The sequence below is a fragment of the Orbicella faveolata genome, unplaced genomic scaffold (genome assembly GCF_042242905.1).
Source record: "Orbicella faveolata isolate gen_17 unplaced genomic scaffold, um_ofav_v1 contig_12, whole genome shotgun sequence".
Classification (NCBI taxonomy): Eukaryota; Metazoa; Cnidaria; class Anthozoa; order Scleractinia; family Merulinidae; genus Orbicella; species Orbicella faveolata.
In genome coordinates, this window is record NW_028301539.1 from 19179385 (window position 1) to 19204413 (window position 25029).

The 25029-nt window shown below is 41.0% G+C and overlaps 2 protein-coding genes across 2 annotated transcripts in view; both read left to right on the top strand.

Moving 5' to 3' along the window:
* LOC110059603 (protein mono-ADP-ribosyltransferase PARP4-like) overlaps window positions 1–25029 on the top strand; it is a 50368-nt gene that overhangs the window by 22233 nt on the left and 3106 nt on the right. The window contains exons 25-41 of the mRNA XM_089282704.1: window positions 6224–6297; window positions 6420–6616; window positions 7116–7215; window positions 7542–7712; window positions 7786–7866; window positions 8185–8265; window positions 8700–8801; window positions 9415–9537; window positions 12814–12954; window positions 13932–14029; window positions 15517–15791; window positions 18017–18124; window positions 18806–18985; window positions 19698–21656; window positions 22277–22356; window positions 22993–23086; window positions 24304–24422. Of these exons, the coding sequence (XP_089138830.1) occupies window positions 6224–6297; window positions 6420–6616; window positions 7116–7215; window positions 7542–7712; window positions 7786–7866; window positions 8185–8265; window positions 8700–8801; window positions 9415–9537; window positions 12814–12954; window positions 13932–14029; window positions 15517–15791; window positions 18017–18124; window positions 18806–18985; window positions 19698–21656; window positions 22277–22356; window positions 22993–23086; window positions 24304–24422 (3983 nt within the window). The remainder of the gene's footprint in view (window positions 1–6223; window positions 6298–6419; window positions 6617–7115; window positions 7216–7541; window positions 7713–7785; window positions 7867–8184; window positions 8266–8699; window positions 8802–9414; window positions 9538–12813; window positions 12955–13931; window positions 14030–15516; window positions 15792–18016; window positions 18125–18805; window positions 18986–19697; window positions 21657–22276; window positions 22357–22992; window positions 23087–24303; window positions 24423–25029) is intronic.
* LOC110059641 (membrane progestin receptor gamma-B-like) lies at window positions 92–4009 on the top strand. The gene has a single exon (XM_020766366.2). It carries the CDS (start codon window positions 1809–1811, stop codon window positions 2958–2960), a length of 1152 nt encoding a protein of 383 aa, XP_020622025.2. The 5' UTR covers window positions 92–1808; the 3' UTR covers window positions 2961–4009.

The following is a 25029-nucleotide window of genomic DNA, read 5'->3' on the forward strand; positions in this document are numbered from 1 at the left end:
TATTTCTAAATTATGTTCAAGAAGATCAAATAAGTATTACAGTGCTTTGTAATTCCTTTTCGTCACATCATCACGCAAACATGAGAAGCGTTGCGTGACAACTTTAAGATCATCGCGAAACACAGATAGTGAACTTCACGCTCGCAAAGTTTGTCAGCAGAGGAAACCAACTGGAAAATTTACAGAATTAATTTGTTATTGCTCGGGTGATTATTTAGCAGTCACTGAGCTATTTTTTGTTGACCTCCCTATGTAAAGGAATAACACAGTTCTTGTTTCTTTCCCCCATTTTGATTCGACTTACACCTCCAAATATCTTTTCTGAAACTTTCAAAGTCTGCAAGCTTAATATGCGTGGGAAAACGTTTACAGAATCAGACCTTCCACAATTTCAAGGAGAGAAAATTTATATTCCTTCGTATTTCGTGGATTAAATTTTGCAACGAGTTCTACTTGTAACTGTTTAGCCTGAACCTCCCGTGTGTTTTCGGCAACTTCTGGTGGGTTTCCTTGCGTTTGGCGCGTGTTTGCCGAGATTTGAAGAAAACTCGTTCTCGGTTGACACGCGTACGGCACGCACATCGGGTCACGTGTAAGTATTTTCAGACCTAAAAATAAAGGCTTTTAAAAACTGAAAGTTTATACGTCAAATGCTCCACAGAGAATGTACCGATGTGATAATATTGTCTTTCAGTTTCGTCTTATCGCTGGTGTCAACCATTTCCTTACCAACGTTCACCAAATTAGGCCTCGATCGATCACAAAAACTTGAATTCAAATTCGCTCAAAGTTTTTGTGCTGTACTGTCCCTTATAACTCGAGTAAGTCCAAAAAAAACATATTTCTTACCAAAAGCTGTGTACTTGATGTAATATCAGCAGCACTACAGTATTTAAAATTACAATTTTGAAATGACTGTGTTTTTTTTCATTTTTGTAAATTACAAATAGCGTCTGGTATGCTTTTAGAAAAGCTTCCCAATCAAATAGGTTTTTTCTTCTTTATTTACGCGACTATCAAACAACGCAAACAATACAAAGCAAGGGTCCCTTGCGGTGACAACTTGATACAATAAAAGCAAACATGAATAATAATTGATTCACTTGTAAACCTTTAAATTTATGCAACAAAGACGACTGAGATAGTTTACATCTTTCAGAAATGTCCATTGTCGGGCTAACAAGTGTTTTATTTTTCCGCTGTGAGATATGTTCAGAATAAGACGTCCGGTAAAATTCTGATTTCAAGCCTCGCGCCGATAATACAAGGCAACATAAGCTCGTGTGATTGACTGAGAAGCGATACGAGAAGGAGATTGAGCGTTTTTAACCAACCCTTGATTTAAATTCCACCGGCGAGAATTTTGAATTCCCGACACCTATTTGTGGCTTCACGCTGCTTTTGAACAACCTTCCGTGCATACTGCTGGTTTTTTCCTGTAAATAGAAGCAGGTTTTATTTATTCATGACAAGCGTCTTGGATGGGGAGCGACCGGATCAACTCACTACTGTTTGGTTCTTCCCTACAACCGGTGATTTGGCAGGTTTAAAAGACACGACGCGGAATAATTCATTTGCATTTTAAAAATCGTGCCGGATCAGCAGATTGCGGAGAAAAAATTAAGAAATCGGCCTGCGGCAGAAAAGCATTTCCTTTTAGCGGAATCGTCAGGTTATTCACGGAGGGCCACGAATGAATTAATTTTTGCCTGACCGAGGGCACGTCATCGGCAAACGGACCGTTGAAAACAAACAGCGATTTTTATTCCTTTCCTAGCCGGAAGTTAAGACGACCAGAAACATCGACAATGCATTCAACAATTCACAAAAGGCTTCAAAATCCTTCTGGAACAAGTGAAAAAACGGCGACTTTGTCCCAAGACTACAAACTCCAAAAGGATTTTTACGGACGCGAGGTTGCTTCTCCATCAAGCGAAAACAAAGAAGAAATTATCTGTTCAGATGCTCAAGATCATTTCAAAATGGCTGACAAGGCGACGTATGGATTGAAACACTGCCAAGTTCCCGAAGTATTCAGAGTGCCGTTCATCGTTTCCGGGTATCGAAGTCCTGGGTTTTCGTTCTGGGAATGTATTAGAAGTTTGCTTCGATCTTCAAATGAAACCATTAATGTTTGGAGCCACCTGCTTGCTTTGGTACTCTTTGTTTCAGTGAACATGACTTCTTTACCTACTGATGATCCGTTCTTCCTGCCGCTGATCTCCTTCGCCGTGGGTATATCCGTACTGTATCTCACAAGTTCCTTCGCGCATCTTTTCAACTGCATGTCGGAGAAATTCCACAGGATATGTTTTTTCTTTGATTACGCGGCTATAGGATTTTACACATTCACCGCTGGACAAGCTCTGTTTTTCTACTCCCGTACCGCGGGCGCGTCAGCACGGGCGATTTACGATTCGCTGGCTGTTTTCCAGACCGTTTCCACGGTCTTCTCATTCCTTGCAACTCTTTTGTGTTGCGTGTCGAGTCATCCACGTTGGCGTAATTGTAAATCCGTGCTCAGGGTCGCTATCCTTGCAGTAAACTGGCTTGTTATCACCTCGCCGTATACCGTTCGCCTTCTTCTGTGCAAAAACGCTGACCCGGCTTATAACGGCGTGTCTATGGTGTATTTCAAGCGTCACGTGATCTTCTGTAGTCTAGGCGCCGTGTTGTACGCGGCCAGAGTTCCGGAGCGATTAATGAGTGGAGTTTTCGATAATTTTGGTCAAAGCCACAACCTGGCTCATATTCTGATCGCCATGGGCATTCAACAGGCCTTCAACACCGCACAGGTGGACCTTCAAGAAAGACGAACCGTTCTCCAGGAACGTTTTTCTTCACAGCCAACTATAGTGAACACAGTCGGTATGGCCGTGATTGTGCTGTTTGGACATGTTGCTATCGTTTTGTGGTTTGCAAGTAAACTCTGGTTTGCAAAACTCAAACCGAAAGACTGAGAACTGACTGGTAGGCTCGATTTCCGCCGCTTTCTCGAGTCCGGTCTACGTTCCTCCCCGAGAAGAGTTCGGGGAGGAGCGCGGGCTCCTTTCCCGAACAGCGGCTGGTAATCGAGCTTAACTGACTGGTGGCTACGGAGTTATTAAAAACACTCCATGTAAGACTGTTAAAAGAAGTGTAAGGCAATGTTTTCGGCTTGGCACTAAAACGTATAATTTGGGAACTTTTTTGGACTTCAGGAGCCTTTCCAAATAAGGGATATGTCAAAGGTTTTTTCTCACGAAGTTTTTCAGTGTACGTTCAATTTCAATTTAAAGAGAGAGAATGTGTGCACAAAGACCAAAGAAGCGTGCGGATTTCAAATTGATTGCTGGTTCGTGTGGGATAATTGGTGTCTGCGTATTCTACTTAATTATTTGACAATTTTTTTACTTCTTTTCTTGACCACATGAAGGATTTTTGCGAGAGTAGATACTGACGTGAATATTTTCCTGTTTTAGTATGTAATGGCTTTTAATGGTCGTGACTCGCGACGGCGACAATTTTTATTCTTATTGTTCTCTTGTCTTTTATCTTCAAGAGTTTTACACCTTCCGTGGGGAAGTACGTTCTCTCTTTTTCCCTTCGATTTTTTTCCCCTATTCACATTTGTCAGGGCATGTTAGTGTATCGCTTGGGTGGGTTTGTGGTCATTTGTGAAGGTACATGATTTTGTTCTCATTAATACATGCACGCCTATCGCTGTGTCTTGTTGTGCATGGAAACAGGCCGCTGAAAAATTTCAAAATCAAGCATTTGTCAACTGAAATCACAGAGACGTAATTCTAAAGAAGCGGCTTGTATTGCGTGGTTCCGGCATGTCTAGCGTGCATGGATAACTCCATAAATGCACAGCTAAAACATGACAGACAAAGGTTGTTTGTGGCGGAAGCATGTTAATTTTATGAACTGTCTTTGGGCTCTTGAGAATTAAGGTAAAAGAAAGCCCACTTGCTTCGTTTCATGCAGCTGAATAAATGAAAGATCTTTTATTTCAATTGCGGAGAAAGATGTTAAGACCTGAATGATCATCGTAGTTATGTACACAGCTTCCCTTACTTCCCTTTACTGAAAACAAAAAGCTATTCAATCCTGATTGTTAATGCATGTTTTGTGTTGACCATTTTTCATTTTTCCTTCCGAAAATTTTCGCGCTTATTTAGGATTCCGGATATTAACCTTTTACTAACCCAGCGCGAGAGCCGTACTACGGAATATTGGCCCAAGGTCGTGGCAGTACAGAGCGAGCGCAGTGCGGCTTGAGCAAGCTAGGTTAGTAAGTAGCTTATTATAGGACGCGCTTCTGGACACTTGCATTCAAAAGACTTCCGCCGTAACGTGGAAACGGTCCGTATCGCAAAATCCGGACCAAGAAAGAACCAATAAGGGCTGGGTTGTCCAAAGCCCAATTAAGCAAACCTAGAATAAGCGAGAATTTTGATTTTAGTTTTGTAACTCAGTTTTCCGTGAGGTTTTCTGTTTATATTGTTTATCCTTCAGTTTTGGATTTGAATAATCTCAAACTACACAAAACATAAGCAGTAACAACATTTTCATAGAAGAAAAATTAATACCTCGGTTAACTTTTGATCCTGGGTTCGCGTTAACCGGTTTTCGAACAACCCGGCGCGGGCCCGTTTCTCGAAAGCCCCGGAAACTTTTCTGGCCCGTAAAGCCATTTTTAGTTCATCTCTATCTAAAAACGGAGAAGTGTATACGCCTGAAACTTCTTGTATGAAGGCGGGAACCTCTGATCATATTAAGAATACGTGAATAAAACAGCTCTGTAGTCATAAGCTTCGAGATTTTGCTAGGGCTTTCCGGGTGCAAAAACGTTTCGGGACCTTCGAGAAACGGGCCCCTGAACTCGGATTTACCTCAAGACTGCCTTACCATATTTTAAAATGGACGGCGTTATTTTTACCTTATCGTACCTTTTTGTTACGCTTCGATGCAGTATTGGGTGAGTTTGGTCGTCCAGACCAAACGAACTTGATATAATAATAAAATGATAATAATATAGCGCCGAAGCGTACCAAAAGAGGTACGATTAGATACATACCGTAAACAAATTCGGTCAAAGTTCTGGAGATCTTTTTCTAGTTACGGTGATCTGTCGGGCGTTCCAGTTACGTGGCGCGCGCGTTGAGTTCAGTTTTGGCGGGAAAGTTTTGACGCCTTTTAGACCCCGTGAAGAAAGGCTCAATGTTTAATTTCGAGGTTAATATTCTGTTTTTAAAACCTCTTCTTCAATTTGACTCACGAAAAAATGACTTCACTTAAATTGACCGTGATATCGAAGCCATATCAGATCAGTGAATTGATATCGCAGGATATCAGGACTGTAGATACGGCTTGTGATTGGCTAATTAGGGAGTTTAAACAAATCACTACGGCTGCCGTGACTGAAAAGGTCTGGGGAGAGTACGTCTCGCTGGTCTGCCAAATTTTAAGTTTAGCAAAGCGAAATACAAAGATGAAAGAAACATCGACTAAGGAGTTCACAATCTCTTTTATTTAGTTTCTCACAGTCAAATGGCTTCGCTCAAAGGACGATGGCTTTTATTCGCCTTCCTAGGACGAACAGATGATTTCTGAGCGAAAGCGAATGCCATACAATTTGTACCATAACAATTTGATGGATGAAATATATAATTTCAGACACAAATATCTCAAAGAATATCGAGTAAAGAACACAAATATATCAATACTCAAACAAGCAAAATAGTATCGTATAGTTATCCAGATATAAAACATCTTCACTATACTCTCAAAGCAAACTTAACCGTAGAAAAACAACCTCGCGCTCAACACGAATATTTCACTTGACTCGCTTCGCCATTCCAACACGTTTGCCAAAACTTATCGTAAATCCAGGATACGGATTTACAAGCTTATGATAGGCAAACATGGCACAATCTTTGACTTAAATTGACTTTAAAGGACATAGTACCCAATGGAATTCTTAAAATGCCGAGATGTCCGTTGAAAAGGGTCAGAGAAGCGAAATAAACCCGACGTAGTAGCCACTACTGCAAAACATCCCGACTCGCGTAGTCAGATTTCACGCTGCGGTTGGATGCAACCGACGTACATGCGCAGTGTCTCGTTTTGGGGGAAATTTACTTCCGACAGCCGTATCAGTGCCATCCGTAGCGATTTGCTTAAAGTCCCTATTGCGAATTTAGGTACGGTAATAACGAATGTTGTTCTCTCATTGTAGAGCATTCCGAGCTGTTTCCATGCAGCAAGCGAAAAGACGAAGCTGCGCACAGTGATGCTGTAGAATTTGTCAAGGTAAACATGCTGTAAATTGCTCTATGTGTTGTCATGTGAAAGCTTTTTTACTGGTCTCAGCTGACTGAACTTGTTTAGATTAATAGCCTTTAATAATGTTGCTTTCTACTTTTTTAATTCAGTCTTTAACAGCCACAAGAGGAAGTACGGAGTTATGGCGCGTCCTTCAGAAACTCTATCTAGTGCCCGCGCTGTCCACCGCTGACCACCCTCGCAACCTGTTTCTCATCTCAGATGGTCACGTGACGGAGGAGGACACTACACTTGATTTGATTCGCAGTCACTACCAGAGTGACAGACTCTTTACGTTTGGAGTGGGGTAGGAAGTGAACATTTGTGCTTAGCAAACTGCAAAGAGTGTTAATAGATAATAATACTTCGGCACCTTCCTCTGTAGTCACCGTCCTAAAAAGACGGTTTCTTGTGAATATTAGAGAAATTATTTGAGACATGCGGATACTGCTGAGAACGCGACGTAACCTTTCGAGGGCACGTTGACGTGACGGCAAGCGGTTCAGAAATCCTTGATTGTAAAACAGAAGATAGAAACTCATGACAAGTGCTCAAGAATTATTTGGCAAAAAAAGGCAGTACCTTCACCGAATGAGAGAATTCACTCCTACTTTTGACCTTAATTATGCAGTCACTTCCTTTCACAAGCCCTTAAATAAAGCAAATTCCCGTTGGTCCCATGCTGGTGTTCCCATTTCAAGCAACCTCCAATTCTTACAGGGTAGAGACATTTGAAAGTCGTTTGTTGAAAATGTTGATGACAAGTGTTCTCTTATTTCCATGTGTGGTTTGACTTGATTCCACAGTTCCACGGCCAACCGTTACCTTTTACGAGCCATGTCTAGAGTGGGAGCTGGTGCTTCAGAGTTTTTCGAGAGTAAGGCCAAATCAAAATGGGAAAGAAAGGTAAAGAACATTAGATTATTGCTCGGTGTAATTTTATGGTTTCTGTAGCAACTAGACTTGGAGTATTGGTACCCTCCCTGGATGGGATGCTAGTCCATAGCAAGGTACCACCCGAGCATTTTTCAAGCTAGCAAGTTGCCGTGAAAAATCTCCGATATCCATTTGTACTTTTGGGAGGAGAGTGGCACTGCAAGAGTAAAGGGGTTTGTCCAAGACCATATCACCGGGGCTCAAGCCCACAGTTAACCACACCAACCATTAGAGGATGGCGCTGACTTACGTCGCATTAATGTTTTTTCTAACGTAGTAAAATGACTTCATTTTAGGTGAAGTGGCAGTTGTCCAAAGCTGGGCAGCCAGGCCTTACGTCGGTAGCGGTTACCTGGCAGCAGCACGATTCCGGTTCCAGTCTCCCGGTTCAGGCTCCCCACCAACTGCTGTCCTTGTTCAACGGCTCGAGACAAGTCGTGTACGGATTCGCAGATAACTGTACACAGGTAACTACAGACTTGTTTACACCATTCCTACATTTTTAGTGTTGACTTATTTTCTTTTTAATTTATTTTATAGGCGACCTTGACAGCGAAAGTTAACGGGAAGACGGTGTCGACCATGGTATCTACCGCTGAACTGAATATCACCTCTGGCAAAGTAAGTGCTGTTAAGCAATTCCTAGCTTAGGAACATCTCGAGATAATGCTCGCACCCCTCCAGTGTAATAAACACTAATGAACAAATGCTGCCAAGATTTTAACGTCCAGCGAACATTGCGTAATGCAAAATAAGAGAAGTGCAGTCCCACGCGATCTCAAATGATATCTAGTAAGTTGTTTTCTCTGCTTTAGGGAAGCAAATGTAGAAAACATTGGATCATCAAAATTCACGATTTTTCGTGGACAATTTTGTTCTCGTAAGTCACTTATTTGATTTCTGTCCACATGCAATTTTGTAATTATGGCTCTTTGATAGATTCTTCATCAACTGACCGCACGAGCAATTATAAGAGACTGGGACGAAGGTAGCTTGCACGAGCAGAGAACTGGGCACGAGGTTTGTCAGTAGAGAATCTTCCAATTTGATAATTGATAATTTCTGAACTGAAGACTTGTGAACAATAACTTATGGCCGGCTCTAACGCCCCTCTAACATTCAGTGTCTGTTAGAAGCTATCTCATTTTGGTTGTTGTTGTTGTTGTTGTTGTTGCGTTTCTTTAAATGAGCTTCCAGGTTTGATTGTTTCTTTGGATTGTGTGTCCTTTGTGACTGGCCAGTTTATTTTGGTTTTCACGGCACTCAATTTAAAGGCGCTCTACACCTCTTCAAAACAATATCTTTTATTGACTCTTTGTGAGAATGAAATCATCGCAGCCTCTAAGTTTTACGCTGTGGAGTGAGGAGAAATAAGGTACTGGTAATTTTTGGGCTGAAGACTTGCGGTGTTCCTTCAGATAAATATAACTATACTTGTTGACTTGATTCCTCAGATCGTCAAGCGGGACAGAAAAGACTATATCATTTCTTTAAGCAAGGAATTCTCCGTGGTATCAAAATTCACGAGTTTTGTAGCGGTTGAGCACAGAGAAAAGGTAATATTTGCGAGTGAGATTACTTATCCGCGGAGAACAATTAACATTGGTTATCGCATCGAGGCGAGTAAAGAATTTTTTCCCTGAGAATGGAAGTGACTAGTGACTACAACTACCAGAATCCTTCATTTTTTTTCTCTTGCTTATGCTAATTAGGGCAATTCAGTGTTATTTAAACCCCACTTGGGCTTCAAAATTTAAATAACAAAGAAAAAACCAAGAGAATTCTGGTAGTTGTAGTAAAATGACGATATCGTGCAAATCTGTTATTAACCCCTTTTATTTTTTTAAGAAACATGAGATTACATTATTATGACACACAGGACAAACTTAGCGTGATTAAGACATCTGTTGATTAAGACAGTCGTTAATCTTCGGTGATGTTCGAGAGTGTTCGGAAGTCGTAGTTTGGAAAACCTAACCTACAAAAAGGATGTCGAAAAGCAGTCTATTTAAAATCCATCCAAACCTTAGTGAGAAGCAAAACTTTCACTGTAATAGGAAAGAAGAAAAATCTTTTTCCTCAAAATCCCCTGTTCATCGTGAATTACTGTTTGTTTAAACATGCATCTTGTCTTACTCTTTTCTTTTTTTACTTGTTTGTTTTTTCCAGGACGAGAAATTCGACAAAGCACAGGGCCCTTCTATGTCTGATTTGGTTTTGGCAGAAGACGTTGACATCCTTCCCTACATTGCCTGGCAGCAATACCCCGGCGTCGACAAGAAGCAAGAACTAGTAAGAGTCGCTTCATTCTCAGTTGTGCAGTTTATGTAGTGGTTCGTTTAGATTCGTTAATGATAAAAGTCTGAAGATTATTTTAATGTTTCAATCTCTTTCGCGGTGATATACAGTCCTACACTTCGTCCCGTAGTCTTTGCTTGTTTCGTATTTTGTTTTATCGTAGATATTATCCCGAAAAGGGGCATTTTCGACCCGAGTTAGACCTTTTTTAGGCTAACCTAGAAACAATCTAGGTTCTTACAACCGGGTTTTTACTCGGGCTTTCCGTAGGAAACGCCCGAGGTATAAATTCGACTCCATTTTTTCTTTTTTTTGCGTTCAGTCACAAAACGCAGTTCAACTACAGCGCATGCGTGAAGTGTACGCGCATGCGTAGAATGAACCCTAGAGAGCATGGTTTAAAGCAACTGTCGCCTTCGTGGAAAATTCCTCGCTTGATGAAAGCGAAAGAAATTCGATGGCTATTACGCTCAATGTACATACAACGCCACACACTGTTCGCGGTAGACCCACACTAAAACTTGTGGAGCGTTTTGGGAACGGGTCGGTCCGCGAACTTTACGAGAGATCAATTTACGAGCGATCCTTTACGAGTCAACCTTCTATCGAGAAACATCAAGCGAAACCAGCTATATCAAACGAGCTATCTCATTTTATGTTTACATATAAACACAACCGTGTATTTAGACGTGATCGAGAACCCAGTAAAATACCAGAAGCTACTCTGAAACGTCTCAGAAGAAAGGGTAGGAGACTGAAGGAATTTGTTTGTGAGCGTATTCGTCTAAGCATACCGAAGTCCTCTTGGCTACGTCGTTATGTGAAGGTTAAAAGAGTTACAAAGAATGTTTGTAAGCTTCATACGAAGAGGGTAAGATTAAATAAAGTTGCACAACATGAGAAGAAGTATTTGTTGAATTGTTCTGTGAGGGTAGATCAAAGGGTAATTAAATTGAAGTATAGAGCAAGTCGGTATTTATCAATGTTTTCTTGTAATAGACCCATGTGTCTTTATAAGAGTAAGATACACGTATCAAACTATTGTAACTTTCAACTGAGATCAGATATAGAGAAAAACCCTGGTCCTACTCCGATGTACATTGACCCTAGCAAAACAATAACGGCACCATATAGCCAAGCTAATGAGTTGGTATTTGGACAAAGTTCAGGACCACGATGTGTTGCAATGAGTTTATGCTCTTTGATTTACAATAACAAACAAGTAATCAATTCTGCTAATGATCTGGTGTCAATAATGAATATTGGAAATCAGTTGTATTCAAGTTTGTCTCAGTTAAGCAGACATTCATTTTTAATGCAGACCGAATTACCCACACTTTTAAATGTGTTCGAGACTGACTATGAACTTCAATACAGTGAAACCTACAGTGGTACTATTCATCAAGAAGCTACAATAGAAGGATATCAGTGCTGTACCTCCTTAAATAGAGCTTTTCAATCACTTATATCCGAAAATTTCAACAATTTTGTCTTGACAATAGGCTGTACTTCAGTGGCTCTCTATTGTAATGGCAATATGGGCTTGAAAATATTTGTTTCTCATGTAGGAATATTTATGGTAGAAGCCATCCTCAAGGTACATGTGTGCTGCTTGAAGTATCATCACTGAATAGCTTAGTACATTATTTTCAGACTATACATAACAATGATATATTTGAGTTGAAAGGGGTTAAAATTGATAAAGTTCAAAATAATACCCTTTTTAAGAGTCATGCCTGTGAAACCAGAAAGTTCAATGTGAGTTGTGCTTGGCCTATCGGCTACCATTGAAGTTTTAAATGACAAGCAAGATTCACTGACATTAAAAATGAACGATGAACTTCTTAAAGAACTGATAAACAAAGATGTTCTTCATTTTGACGAGAATGCTCTAGCCGAGAAATTACTCTTCATTGACAACTTTGCGGTCGAATATGACGACAATTTCACAGTACTATCTGTCATCCTACAAAAGAACAAGATCGAATGAAGAGACAAATCACCGCCAACATGAACATTTCCCTTGTTGACAATGATAACATATACCAGTATAGGTGTACTTTTGTTTTAAGTGGGTTACATTCTGTAACTGCAAAAATGTTAATCAAAATATAAACAAGAACAGATCATCGAAGAAAATGAACAAAGAACATTGAACCTCATGTTATAACTTGTGAATTGTTTCTCCGTTAGACTTATTTGTCGTTGTTTCCGGTCAATACACAGGAAAACAACACAGCATTGATACCAAATATTGAGACATTTCCATCGTTTTGTTACAGTTTTGTTATACATAATTCCCAAAATTTAAAGAGCACTCACTCTAGCTATATAATGTTGCAGTGGTTTCAGGGATTTTTCTATTAAAAACAATATGTATGAACTATTGAACAGTACTGTTGCTTTAATCTAATGATTTCTGACAACTTGGGTCAACATTTAGCAACAAACTATGACTCAACACATGCTTCTGCTCAACACCAATAATAGATTAAAAAATTGCCTGCTCCTTGCAATTTAAGGCAAATACATTACCTACTCAGGGTTTGTAAAAGCCTTGAAAGTCCTTGAAAATGCTTGAATTAAAAAATAAAAAAATTCAAGGCCTTGAAAGTATTTCAATTTGAGGACTAGGGCTTGATTTTAGCAATGCTTTTCCTTAAGCTATTTTCAAGTTGAAAATTACAATACTTTCATGGAAAAGCTGAGAAATAATATTAAATAATTATAAAATTGCTTATGCAAACCATTCCAAAAGCGGTCCTTCAATTATCTAAAACTTGGCCTTCAAAGTAATTGAAAAGTCCTTGAATTTCAACCTTTGGCATTTGTAGGAACCTACTCCTGTATGGTAATATATTATTTTGATTGTTTTCTAGTACCATAACAACATTCATTACACTCAGCAGACAAAAATAAACACAAGTAGAATTATCCATGACTAGCAATAACGAAATTGCGTGACAACAGTGACAATCGCAATGTGGCAGTCCCCTAAAGATAACTCCAGATGTGCGATATTGAAAGCCCGAGTTCACGCAGCCATGCGTCTTGTTCTCTATTACACTGGTCTTGATTTCCTTACCACCAAGAAGTACCGCTACAACTAAAAACAGATGTTAATTACATCTTTACAAAAGTGTTTTAGAAGTTAAAAGCAACGATGTATCGAACTAATGAATCTTTTGTCACCGTATTTTAGCATAACTCAAAGATTCTGAATATAGAGAAGTGTTCTGTAACTACTTTCCTTTCCTTCTCCACTCCCAGAGCACTGTAAAAGAAAAGCTGGAGAAAAGGCTTGAGGAGGCGAAGTTGCTTGAGACATGCGCAGTACTCGAGAGTGAGCGTCTTTATCACGAAATCATAAAAGAAGCAAACGAAGAGCTTGCTGTTGAAGTTACAACTAAGGTGAACCGGGCACAATGCCCTTTGCGCTTTCGTAGTTATAAGTCTGTGCTAAGCGAGAACAAGAATTGCAAAGAAGTCTGTAGCCTGCGAACCGGCTCCCAGCGAGTTCCCCGTCGTCACCAGACTGCTCTCGGGTCGCTCCGCTCGCCCTAGACCACACTCGGTTAGCTCGCCCTAAAACCCAACCGGGAGCCTGTTCGCAGGCTCAGACGTCTCTGTAACTATCGCTCGCGTTTCATGCGTTCTTGGTGATTCGCGGGTGCTTTCGTGGAATTTGAACCTGCTCGAGATTTTATTGAGCGTTTTGTTTAGACAATGCTCACTGGGGAGTGAAAAGAACCCTCTCCCTCTCTTTTAGCTTGGGTTCGACGATGAACGGATACTGGCGTGTCAGCATTTCACGGGGAAAACAGAAGGTATAGCCAGTAAAATTGCTGGAGAACAATGGCGCTTGCATGGTTTATCTCTGGTTAATTATGTTAACGATGTAGATTATTCGAGAGAACAGTTATTCAGCCGTACTCAATTAACTAAATAACACAAGTAGTTGAATTAACTTATGCAAACAATTACTTAATGAAATGCAAAATTCTTTGATAATTATTCCATGCATGTTTCTTACATTTGACCGTCTCACTCACTGTATACAACATATTCGTATTCTCGGTATAGGACTGGAACTAGCTTGCAACTGAGGCTAATGCGGGGAGTCTTTTCAAATGCAAATGACATCATTCTATTTTTATGACATCCCCCCGCATGAGCCTCCATTGCAAGCTAGTTCCAGTCCAATACCGAGAATACGAATATGGACTATTCTCGTAAAAGCGCGCGTCTGGCGTGGGAACACTGGTGAGAGAGATATAAGGCGATTAGGATCCCCCTGCGGACTATAGATGGGTGAGATTAAGCTGCTGATGTCAATGGCAATATTTAACAGATTGACCGATTTATTTGTTTGTTTATCGATTTAACAGGCCGTCCATGCTCTGTCAAACTTGTACAGATCCCGGATGGGTGACGTGGAAAAGGCGCGTCAGATTATTGATGATAACGCGGAGCATGATAATGGCAGGTTAGCAAATAGAGTCTGTTTCTCTCCAGTGAGTTTGTTTTCTTTCGCGGTTGTTATTAGCCTGTCCTAGGTTCTTGGTCAGTAAGGATGATCGAATAAGCGGGCGGGCGAAAGAAAACGAAGCGGAGTCAGGGGGAGAGAAAGAAAAAGGCCCCTGATCCCGCTAGTCTTTCTTTCCATGCAAGTAGTCCGTATGGCAAACCCCGACAAGGAAAACACATATCAGGACGCTTGGATTTACCTCAAGACTATCCTGCCATATAATAAATGAGTTTTAAATACGTTAGCAGCGGCAAAAGCAGCAGAGGCTCTCGTGTTGGTTGCTGCTTATCTTTAAATACTATCGCTGGAAGAAAATGTTTTTCCTCATAAACTGAGCGCGGAGCCCGTACTGGAGGAATATCACCCAAGGGTTAATGTCTTTTCCTTTATCGCTTTCGTTAATTTCACTATTCGTTTTATGCCAGCCAGCCGGACGTTGACATCGCTCATAATGCCCGTGCATATTACGTGAAATACATACTCAAGTACTAGCCAATCAAGTGCGCTTACAATTGAATATATGAAAAATCATATATTTGAACAGCGGAGAAAGATACGAAGACATGGTTGATCATCGCAGTTATATACATAACTTAAGCAGCGGTAAATACATAAATAACGTAATTAGAGTCAAATCCCTCAAAGACGGACACTGTCCGCACCGAAACCCAACTGTCCATTTCGGAGTCTGGCAGTTGTTCGTCTTCTAGATAGCCGAGGTAGCCTGCAACTTCTAATCCTAAGATATGGGTACCAACACTGTACGGTACCTATCTCTTTAGTGACTTTAGGTGTCACATAAGGCCTCACTGTACGGTAAATACACATAAATTCAGGTCAATCTGGAACAAGATTAATAAAACCGAAAGACAGTCCTGTGCGAAATAAAACTATCTTGAGAACGCAAGAAGCTAATAAACTTTTGTTTTTTTTACTATGGGTAATGTTTTTGCTACTGCAGTACAACTGTTTTTTCTCCAAATGGTATTTGCTGTCATGAGACGATAATTTTTCTTTGTGAAGTACTTTTTCGCCAAACATTTTTGAGGTGTCCACTGTCCGTATTAAGTGGTGTTCGCCCGTCTGACGAACGGCTGCGACCAATCCACCATAGGAAAAAAGATGGCGGCTGTACATTTTATCACGATGCCTTGCGAACCTAACACAGGCTATAAGGCACAAAGAAAGCCAAATTTTTACAATATTTGCTGCTGCACTAAGAACAGTGAGAAGCCCAGGTTTGAAGGTTTTATAACGTTTCTGTACGTTTTTTAAAACGTTGTTGAGGTTTTTCGTGCGCTAAGAACTGTGGGTAAGTGTACCAGTCGCCATCTTTTTTCCTACGGAGGATTGCAGATGTCCGTCTGAAACGTGTGCTTTAAGGCAAAGCTCACTTGATAACTCCTGGACTTCCTAGTTAACTGAAAATGTTTTCTCTCTTTCAGCGTTCTCAGCCGCGAGTCATCAAGTTCGGACGACTTTTCGGACAGTTTTGACGATTTTTTGGACAGTTCTGGCAAAGAGAATGGCGACGCGGAAACAGGAGAAGAGAGTGAAGAAAGGGAGCAGGTGGAGAATCAGTTTGAGGAGCAATACCTGGAGGAGGAACAAGAGCAACACCTAGAGGAAGAACGAGTATGCCTAAATATGGAACAAGACGACCAATACCTAGATATGGAACAAGACCAATACATAGCTATGGAAGATGAGCCACCGCAAGGTATTTTAAATTTTAGAATGTGTACTGCTTTGCCGAAACACAGTACAAGGAATATAACCAGTATAATGTCACGTCCAAGGTTATTTAATTTTATCTGTCATCTTTGGACTGTCGTTCTGTTCCTGTTCTTGCTCTTAAAATCACTGGAACGTTGAATCGCCTTAATCTTCAGTTGCACTTGTAAATTTACGTCGTTTTGTTTTCGTGTCTTTTCTGTGACATCAGTGTGGCTTACAATAGATCTGGTTCCGCTCTGATCCCTAATCATTTTTCATATATGTATAAAACACAGTATCTCGCTCGGGGGGTCCGTACCGTCCATCGCTCCGCGGGCGCGCAGTTCCCGCCAAAACTGCCGCGTGTAGAAGTTCCATGTTTTCGAAATAGACCGTATATTGGAAAGGAACTAGCTCGCAACTGAGGCTAATGCGAGGAGTCTTTTCAAATGCAAATGACATTCATCTCATTTTAATGATATTCCCCCGCATGAGCCTCCATTCCAAGCTAGTTCCAGTCCAATACCGAGAATACGATTATTATCTTTTCTCCAATGTCAGTCCAAAAGCTTGGACAGTCGCTGTAAAGTTAAGCTCTCTACATTGCATAAGAATAGAGAACTTCATAATATTCCACATTCGTTTTCTCGGTATTGGACTGGAACTAGCTTGTAATGGAGACTCATGTGGGGGTATATCATTAAAAAGAGAATAATTTCATTTGCATTTGAAAAGACTCCCCGCATTAGCCTCACTTGCAAGCTAGTTCCAGTCCAATAGCGAGTGTACGAATATGGCCTATTGTTATCCAACAAGTTTATTGGCTCATTATTTGGTTTACAGATGTCGTTTTCTATAACATTTTCTTGTGAAAGCCTTCACATTTTTTGTTGAAAGTCTTAAAACCGGAAATGAAAAAAGTAAAGAAAGTTCAAGGCAACTAAAACTGAAATTGACGTTGGATTTAGCGTTTGACAACTCTGGTGGTAGGGGAATAAATAACCATACTTTTTTCCGATGATATTGTGTTGTTTTGTTTCCGTTCGTCTGTCTCAGGAGACAATGGAACTCTGCGCCATTATTCAGTTTGTGGTTGAGTTGCAGCGCCTGCTGTGGCTGTACAGCCCAATTCTAGATCGGCAGGCTGTTGCAGTTGTTGCAGGTGAAAGCTGCGCATGGCTCTGAGGGCAGGGAATCTACCCTCTGCCGTCTGCGCTTTCTCCTCTCTTCCCATTGCTGTTGTCTCAATTCCTCGCTCCTCTGGACGCATGGCTTCACGGTCCTTCTCCAGTCACTGTGGTCCTCAGCCACTGCCTCCCAGCCTGCTGGATCAATGTTCCCTGCCCTCAATCAAAAACTAGCACGAGTACTTTTTACACCTTCTTGGTGTTATTAGCAGCTCAGCAACTTTGAAACTGAGGGTGCAGCCCGGTCGTGGAATCCAGATTTCGCTATCAATTGGTACTTGTTTTCCGTGAAACCCCTCACTTTCCTTCTGACTGATCTAGTGGGTAACAAGGTCGGTTTTGTGCGAACGCTTACTTACCGCTTAGTGAATTATGCAGTTGAGAGTGCGATCCATCATTTGAACATCTGGGTTCTGATTAGTTACTGTTACGTATTGTATAGAAACGAGTGTTTTACTGGAAATACCAACAAAAAGGCACCAAAAACATTATTCATACCAAACTGCATCGGACACCTAAGAAGCGTATTTTCCATATCCTCGCTGGAGAGGCGTCATTTATATTTTCAGCTTCTCACGGTTGTTTGTGCAAACAGTCAGTTTTCTTATTTAAAAAAAAATTACACATTGGTTTGAAGATATTTATTGTATCTTCTCGTATTGAAAGCAATATTGTGGAGATAGCGTGACCGAGTGGTTAGACCGCCGGACTTAAAATCCGGAGGTCGCGGGTTCAAGTCCCGCTCTGACCACTAAGCTGGAATTGTTTCTCAGTAGACCCTAGTTCAACTCCTCGGTCATGCTTGTAAGTAGCCAACTGGTCTGCCTCCTGCCAGTTGGGATTTTTAAGCCTATTATGTTTAGTTGGCAATCTATTTCTTTTAATTTAAGTGGTATGCCTGTGAACTAGCGAGGTGTAGCTAAGCGCATTGTTCACTATGAACAACAACATTTTGAAAATTTTTTTGGAACATTTGAATTCAAATGATTAAAATTCATATGTTCGCGCCCCCATGTAATATCCTCTATACAACTTTCCACAGGATTTTCTTTGCGGGACAGCGACAGTGACTTTCTCGCTGACGATTATTGTGCTGAATCGGCTGATAGTTATGACGTTATTGATAACGGATTGAAGTTTGCACCAGTAGGTAAGAGTGTTTCAAGATAATTTAACCATTCTCAAAGCGATCAGACATGTGTATGCAGTGTAGCCCTAGTAAATTCAATATAGCTACAATTTCGCACATTGTTTATTGTTTTGGTTTCAAACCTCTCTCTCATTTTTTTTTTAATTATCATTATTTTATTCTTTTTTATTGCTCGAACAATATTACAATTACACCACAATTACAAAGCAGTTTATGCAGTAGAATCGACGCATTACCTGCAACAAACTTACATTACCCTACTTACAGAAAAAAAAAACACTAACTTACAACCTTGACTTACACTGACATGCATTATTTACATACGCTTCTTACGTTGATAATAATTTTTTTTTTTTTACTAATCAGACACTGTAGAACATAGTACAAGTTCACTAATTTCAATACGATAATTAACACTAAAAACCAAACGAAGAGGTCCCTCTCATGTCATTGTTAATGTATTGCGTGTTTACTTCAGACAAAATCAAGGTTATGAGAACCGGAAATGAAGCTGCGTTTAGCATTTGACCGCTGTGTGAACCGCAATTACTCGAACAGTGTTCATTCCCTTCTGGTTTGCCCCTACGTTGACCTACTGTTTTTATTACTCGGAGGTCTGCAATGTGCAACACCTTGCAACTTTTCACGAGGCTAAACTCAAGTCTGTTTCTATCATTACAGTAAGGGCTTCAACTCAAGCATCTCTATTAGAATGCGCTGACGTTCTCCTGGCGGAGGTCTCCCCCCGGTATAGCCCAACATCACCACAAGCTGTTTTTAGCTTTAAGTCTCAAGCCATGGATAGAGCTGAACAAGTGATAGAATCATTGGTCGAAGAGGGACGATTGCCAGCCAAGAAAGGTACAGTGAATACCCAATTTTCGAACTTCCCTATCTATATTTGAAGCAGTTTTTTTGTACCCTGTGCATAAATATTTGAGGTATTTTCTCTCGCTTTTTCGAACCCAATTCCGCATCCCTTGGTGATTCAAAAAATCGGGATTTCAACGTATTGCACAATGGTGTACACGATATAGTCGAATAGCCTAAGGAAGAATTTGAGTGCAAGAAAATACTGTTACTAATATACTTACTCGCGGTTTAGTTATTCTTAAACAGCTTTTGCAGTGGAAAAGGTGTGTTAATGGAATTTACTAAATAATGCCCCGTGTGCACTTTTAACGTTCTGAAAAACACCAAGGCGTTAACTTCAGCGAGTATACTTTTTGTCTATATTCGATTTTTATAGCAATCTAAGCTGTAAAGTTAAGTTTAGAAGAAGACATGATTTGACAGTCTACACTATCATTGTCAGTTACAGTTATTTTGTAACTGACCGCGACAGTGAAAGCTGTCGAAACGTGTCTCCTTCTTGTAAACCCAGAAGTGTCGTGTTCTTTTTATAACGTTTCACTTGCCTTGTTCTATCAAGACCTTCTGGAAATCCAAATTGTGAAACGAACGTAGTAGTATGTTCTTCTTTGATCCTTGCAAATTTGGGGACGGTGAAGGACTTAATCATTACTGTTTCAATCAGTGTCAATCATTGCTTTGTTACTTCTCTTTGCTATAGCGAAAACAAAGGAGAGCGAGTGCAGCAGGGTACGCTCAATGCGTACATCCTTAAGAACGCAGAGGAGCAAGAAGAAGATGGTGAAAGAAGAAGACGACGATGAAGGAGAAGAAGAAGAAGAAGAAATAACTTTACGTGCGCTCAGCGGAAAAACCTTGATGAATGCAGGCGAAGACATGGAGGTGCAAGAGGTACCAAGACCATCCAAACAAAAAAACAAAACAAAAAAAGGTGCTGTTAGACCGTCATCACCTAAATCAATGTCATTCTCTAAATCAACGGCTGTGTTTGGCGCTCCTGCTACCTTTGAAGGATCTCTGTCTGACTCCGCTGCAGAGGAAGCATCAACTGTGGGTTCTTTGTTTGGCCAGCCGCAAAAACCAATCTTTACAGATGCAGCATCTCCCTCCAGTGGGAATTTGTTTGACAACCCTCTACCAAAGTCAATGGCAGGAACGGGATTTTCTTTTGGCCAATCAGAGAAACCTGGAATGCTTGGTGCAGGGCCACATCCTTTTGCAATTGGGGGAGGTGTATTTCCACGCGGGTCGCAGGCTGCATTCAGTGTTCAAGCTCCCTCTGGAGGATCTGTCTTTGGCTCCTTTCCAGAGCAAGCCGTACCACGAGCTTCTTTGCTCGGGCACTTACAACAAACGGAGTCAAAACCTACACCAACCACCACAACTGGAACATTGTTTGGTTCTGCTCTGCCGCCAAGCCCAGCGATGCTTACGACAGGAATGGAAGCGTGTTTTTTTCCTTCTGCTCAATCACAGAAAGCTGGGTTGTTTGGTTCAGAACCCCATCCGAAGACTGCGGAGGCTGGAGAATATTTGTTTGGCTCATCTAGGCCAACAGCACCTCCGGGATCTTTGTTTGGCCAGACACAACAAACACAATTAAAAACTGCAGAACCCCGCTTCACTGGAGGATCGTTTGGGTTTGGTATGGTGCAACAAGCAATGCCCAAACCGGCAGCGCACTCAAAAGGAATGGCAGGTTTTACGTTTGGCCAGTCGCAGCAAACTGGAATGGCTTTTGGTTCAGTTAAGCAGTCCGTTTTAGGAAGAGGATTGTTCGGCAAGCCGTTGCGGCCGACAGAGTCCAAGCCCCTAAGCTTAGACAGATCACGATCCAAAGCTGAGGATGAGACAGGTCTTCTTGTCACAGATGGATTTGCCAGCTTTTCTTCGAGAGCTAATCGATTGCAAGATATAATACCACCAACAGAAGAGGAAGCATTGCTTATAACACAAACAAACAAAAAACAAATTCGTCTCCCTGAATTCCCCTTGACACGTTCCATGCAAGAGGAGATTCAGAGAGAAGAAAAGAAGAAAATCAGCCTTCAGAAGACTACCTATTCAAAGAAAACGTCAGCAACCCCAGAAAGCTCATTAGTTGCTGAGGTAGTAAAAAAGTCAGACCCCATGGAAGAACAGGAGCAACTCCAATCTTTAGCCACTCCGCCTCCAATTCTCCCACGCCAGCGGCCAAAGGACAAGGATAGCAAAGGGCAACTATCAGCTCCCGTGGTTGGATTTTTACCCCGACGACGAGGTGCTATTGGTCCTCCTCCACCACCTCCCTTAACTCCTCCTCCTCCACAATCCCCCTTTACCCCTCCTCCACCACCACCTCCTGGTCTTATTGTCAAGTCTGTCCCACCTTTCCCACCCCCTCCTCCTCCACCACCACCACCACCAACATGCCCAGGAGGTCCCCCTCCTGTACCACCCAAACCGGGGGATCGTTTTGATTCTCCCCACCGTCCTCTTAGCGGGGTAGGCCCTACATCTCCACTCCCAACTGACCAGCTTCACCGTAATCTCCTTGGAGTAAGTTCAGCCAAGTTAAAATCTGCCAAGGTGTCGCCAGAACTCGGAAAACCAGAGTTACGTATGCGAAGGAGTCAACGTTCCTTGAAGGAGGAACCTCTTTATGAAATACCGAAGTTAGGTAAGAAGAAGAAGGGTGCAGTTTTAGTTTATCTCTCTATCGTCTTTCCTGTGCAAAAAGACAAAAGGCACAGACTTCTTCCAATATCCTCGGTGGTTCATTAGGACGAGGACGGGTGCTCTGTCGGACGAGGCGTTATAGACCGCCACCAAACCTTTGATAATCAGTTTAGTTGGTCAATCAGGCCTGACCAAATTATCGTTACAGAGACGTAACATTAATTATTTTTTTAATATCCCAGGTATACAACATAAGAGGAAACATTCGCTCTCTTTCAGTAGCTTTCTTCTGAAAGTGTGGCTAAGGTTTTAAGTTGTTTTTTGGGCAACTGACCGACTCACTACTTGATTGATTGATCGATCGATCGATCATTCATTCATTCGTTCGTTCGTTCGTTCGTTCGTTCGTTCGTTCGTTCGTTCGTTCGTTCGTTCGTTCGTTCGTTCGTTCGTTCGTTCGTTCATTCATTGTTTCATTGATACATTGATACCTTGATTCCTTGATTCATGGATTCATTGATTCATCGATGAATCCATCCATCCATGCATTGATCCATCGATTGTTTATTCCTTTCTTTTATTGGCTGGTTCAGTGTCGTTATTTATTTGATTATCTGTTAGTGAGATGCGTTACGAGGTCGCGAGGAGCAAAGATCTCACATAAAGAAAAGATAGAACGGATCTTTTTCAAACAAAGCCCGGTTAGTATTAGGTGATACAAAAAAAACAGTAAAAATTATGTATAATATTTATTATTATGTTATAAAATTAGTTGTAGTACCAAAATTTAAATCCTATACGTAAGTCTTGTCAAGGCACGTTAACTTTCATAGATCTCATCCGAAAATGCCGGATTAGTTTTCCGTGAAACCGGAAAGATCGTTTGGCAGCCGAATATTCCCGACCAATATCAGCGTGCAATTACTTCCGAGGAGAAGGCAAAGTCACTTTAGTTATATCCTTGTAATGGTCCTTGATGACGATCGAAGAACCGTGTTGAATTATGAACCCTTCGTTTCCCAAACGTAAAATAGAAATTCTCCCAAACTGAGAGCTTTGATTTCTAACTGAAAGTCTGGAGAAATAGGCCATTTTCGTATTCTTGATATTGGTTTGGAACTGGCTTGGAATGGAGGCTCATGCGGGGGAGTATCATTAAAAAGAGAATAATGTCATTTGCATTTGAAAAGACTCCCCGCATTAGCCTCATTTGCAAGCTAGTTCCAGTCCAATACCGAGAATACGAAAACGGTCTAATACATCATCAAGACAATTTGCGTGAGCCTAACATTGGCTGAGTGATCGCTTCTACAGCTTCCTCGTGTGGTATGTTTCAGGAGGGGTTCTGGAAAGTGGTTGACTTGACTCTCATTGGTATAAACATAAATAGTTTCAATGATTTGCTGGAAAACGCTGGTGCTAGATCTCTTGGTAAGTTAAATTCTTTAAAACTCTTTCATTTTAATCTTGTGATAAAATAGTGCGCGTTAGTTAACAAACCATACAGTCATATTTATTTGATTGAGAAAATCACTCCTTTTCGATTTGCTGGGAGCAGACCAATTTAACGTTCGTTTTTAATGTGCACTGCAGTGCAAATTAACTCGCCCTCGTTCGTAACGTTCTCAGTCATACAGTTAACGAGTAATCGTATGAAAGCTCGAACAATTAAGGATTTACTCTACTCGTGATATTTGAAAATTCTTGAAGGTTACACTCGCCTCAGGCTCGTGCAATTTTGAGAGAATTTTCAAATATCATTAGTAGTGTAAATCCTTCAATTGCACTCGCATTTATACAATAACCTACGGTTATCACCCCGACGCAGCACTACCATTTCTTCAGGAGTTTGTGGTGCCCTTTCCCAGTTTTAATCAAACGTAGGACTTAGGTAAAAAAAGGAATGAGTTGATTGTGATCTTTATCGTGATTCAGCTTAAGGCCCTCGTTGCGAAGAATTTTCAGCGACTTCAAAAAATGCACAATACCTAAGCTGATTTCTTGGAATGCATCTTTGGCCTTGGTGTACTGAAAATCACTCGGAAAATAATCACAGGGTCCCCACAGCTCAGGAAATGATCAGGGGGAAAAATTCTCCAAAAAGTCAAAGAATTATATTTGAGTCAGGGAAAATTAACAAATTTACGTCAGTTTTTAATGCGTCTGTCCTCTTGTTGATGATAAATTGCGTCATGACATTGTCAAAGTGGCTGTGGAACCACGAGCCTGCGGCTCGTGGTTCCGCAGTAAACTTTGACAATGTCATGACGAAATTTATCATCAATAAGAGGTCAGACGCATGAAAAACTGACGTCAATTTTGAAGACGTCAGGGAAAATTGAAATAATTTACATTTTATACGGCTGATTAAACTATTATAGGCCGGAAGAAACATTTGGACGGAGGAATTTTCCCAGCATAGTATAGAGTAGAAAGCCCAAAGAAGTAGAAGGCCTCCTGGGGGTACAAATAAACTTGAGCCACGCTTGTAATACGAAATTGCAAGAACTTGTAGGGGTTATTTTAGACGTCCGGACTCGACTGGGATTCCTTAGTGGTAGGGTGGGGGCTAAGGAATGCACAACCGTGTGATTTGTCATTGACGAGCGTTTAGAGTTAAAAATGTAATGACGACCGACTTGTTGCAGGTCCTAAAATATTTGAAGAGGTGCAAAAACTTCTGGCGACGTTGATGATGTTGGCGTTCATAAAGCTAAGACTATGCATCGAGTTCCCACTGCCGCTTCCACCAGGACACGCCTTTGAGGTATGTGTAATCACGCCGGAATTTTGCGATACGCTACGCTACGTTACGTTACGATAGGATACGATACGATGCAATACAATCAAAATTTGCTATTTAAGAAAACATAAAAGGAAACGTCAGCAGTTATCCCTTTCGAGGAGGGTGACCACTTGATTATAAGAATATCCAGGCTAACTGAAATTGATGAAATACTATTAAAAATGCAATTCCCAACTGAAAGGCTTCAATTTACTTTAAAACGCCCTCTCAATTTATGTCTAAAAATGTTAAAATCATTCTTTTCCACTTTTTCTTTTGGGAGCTCTTTCCACTTAATAATTATTCTGATATTCGAGTGAAGATAGCAATTAACCTTAGCTTTTGGCTGTTTAAACTTTAGTGAATGGTTTCACCTTCGTTTCTTATTAAAGAAAAGATTTCAAAGTAGGTAGCGCAGTTAAGACTATTTTCATGAGTAGTCTTATAGCATTCTAGCAGAGACAAGTAAAACCTCCTTGACTCTTGGCTAGTCTAATCAAACATTCTCAGTGCTTCTTCGTATAAAGAGTCCTTAAAAGTGTCAAACGTCTCTTGGAAAAAATGGTCGATTCTGCTCGGAATTATGCCG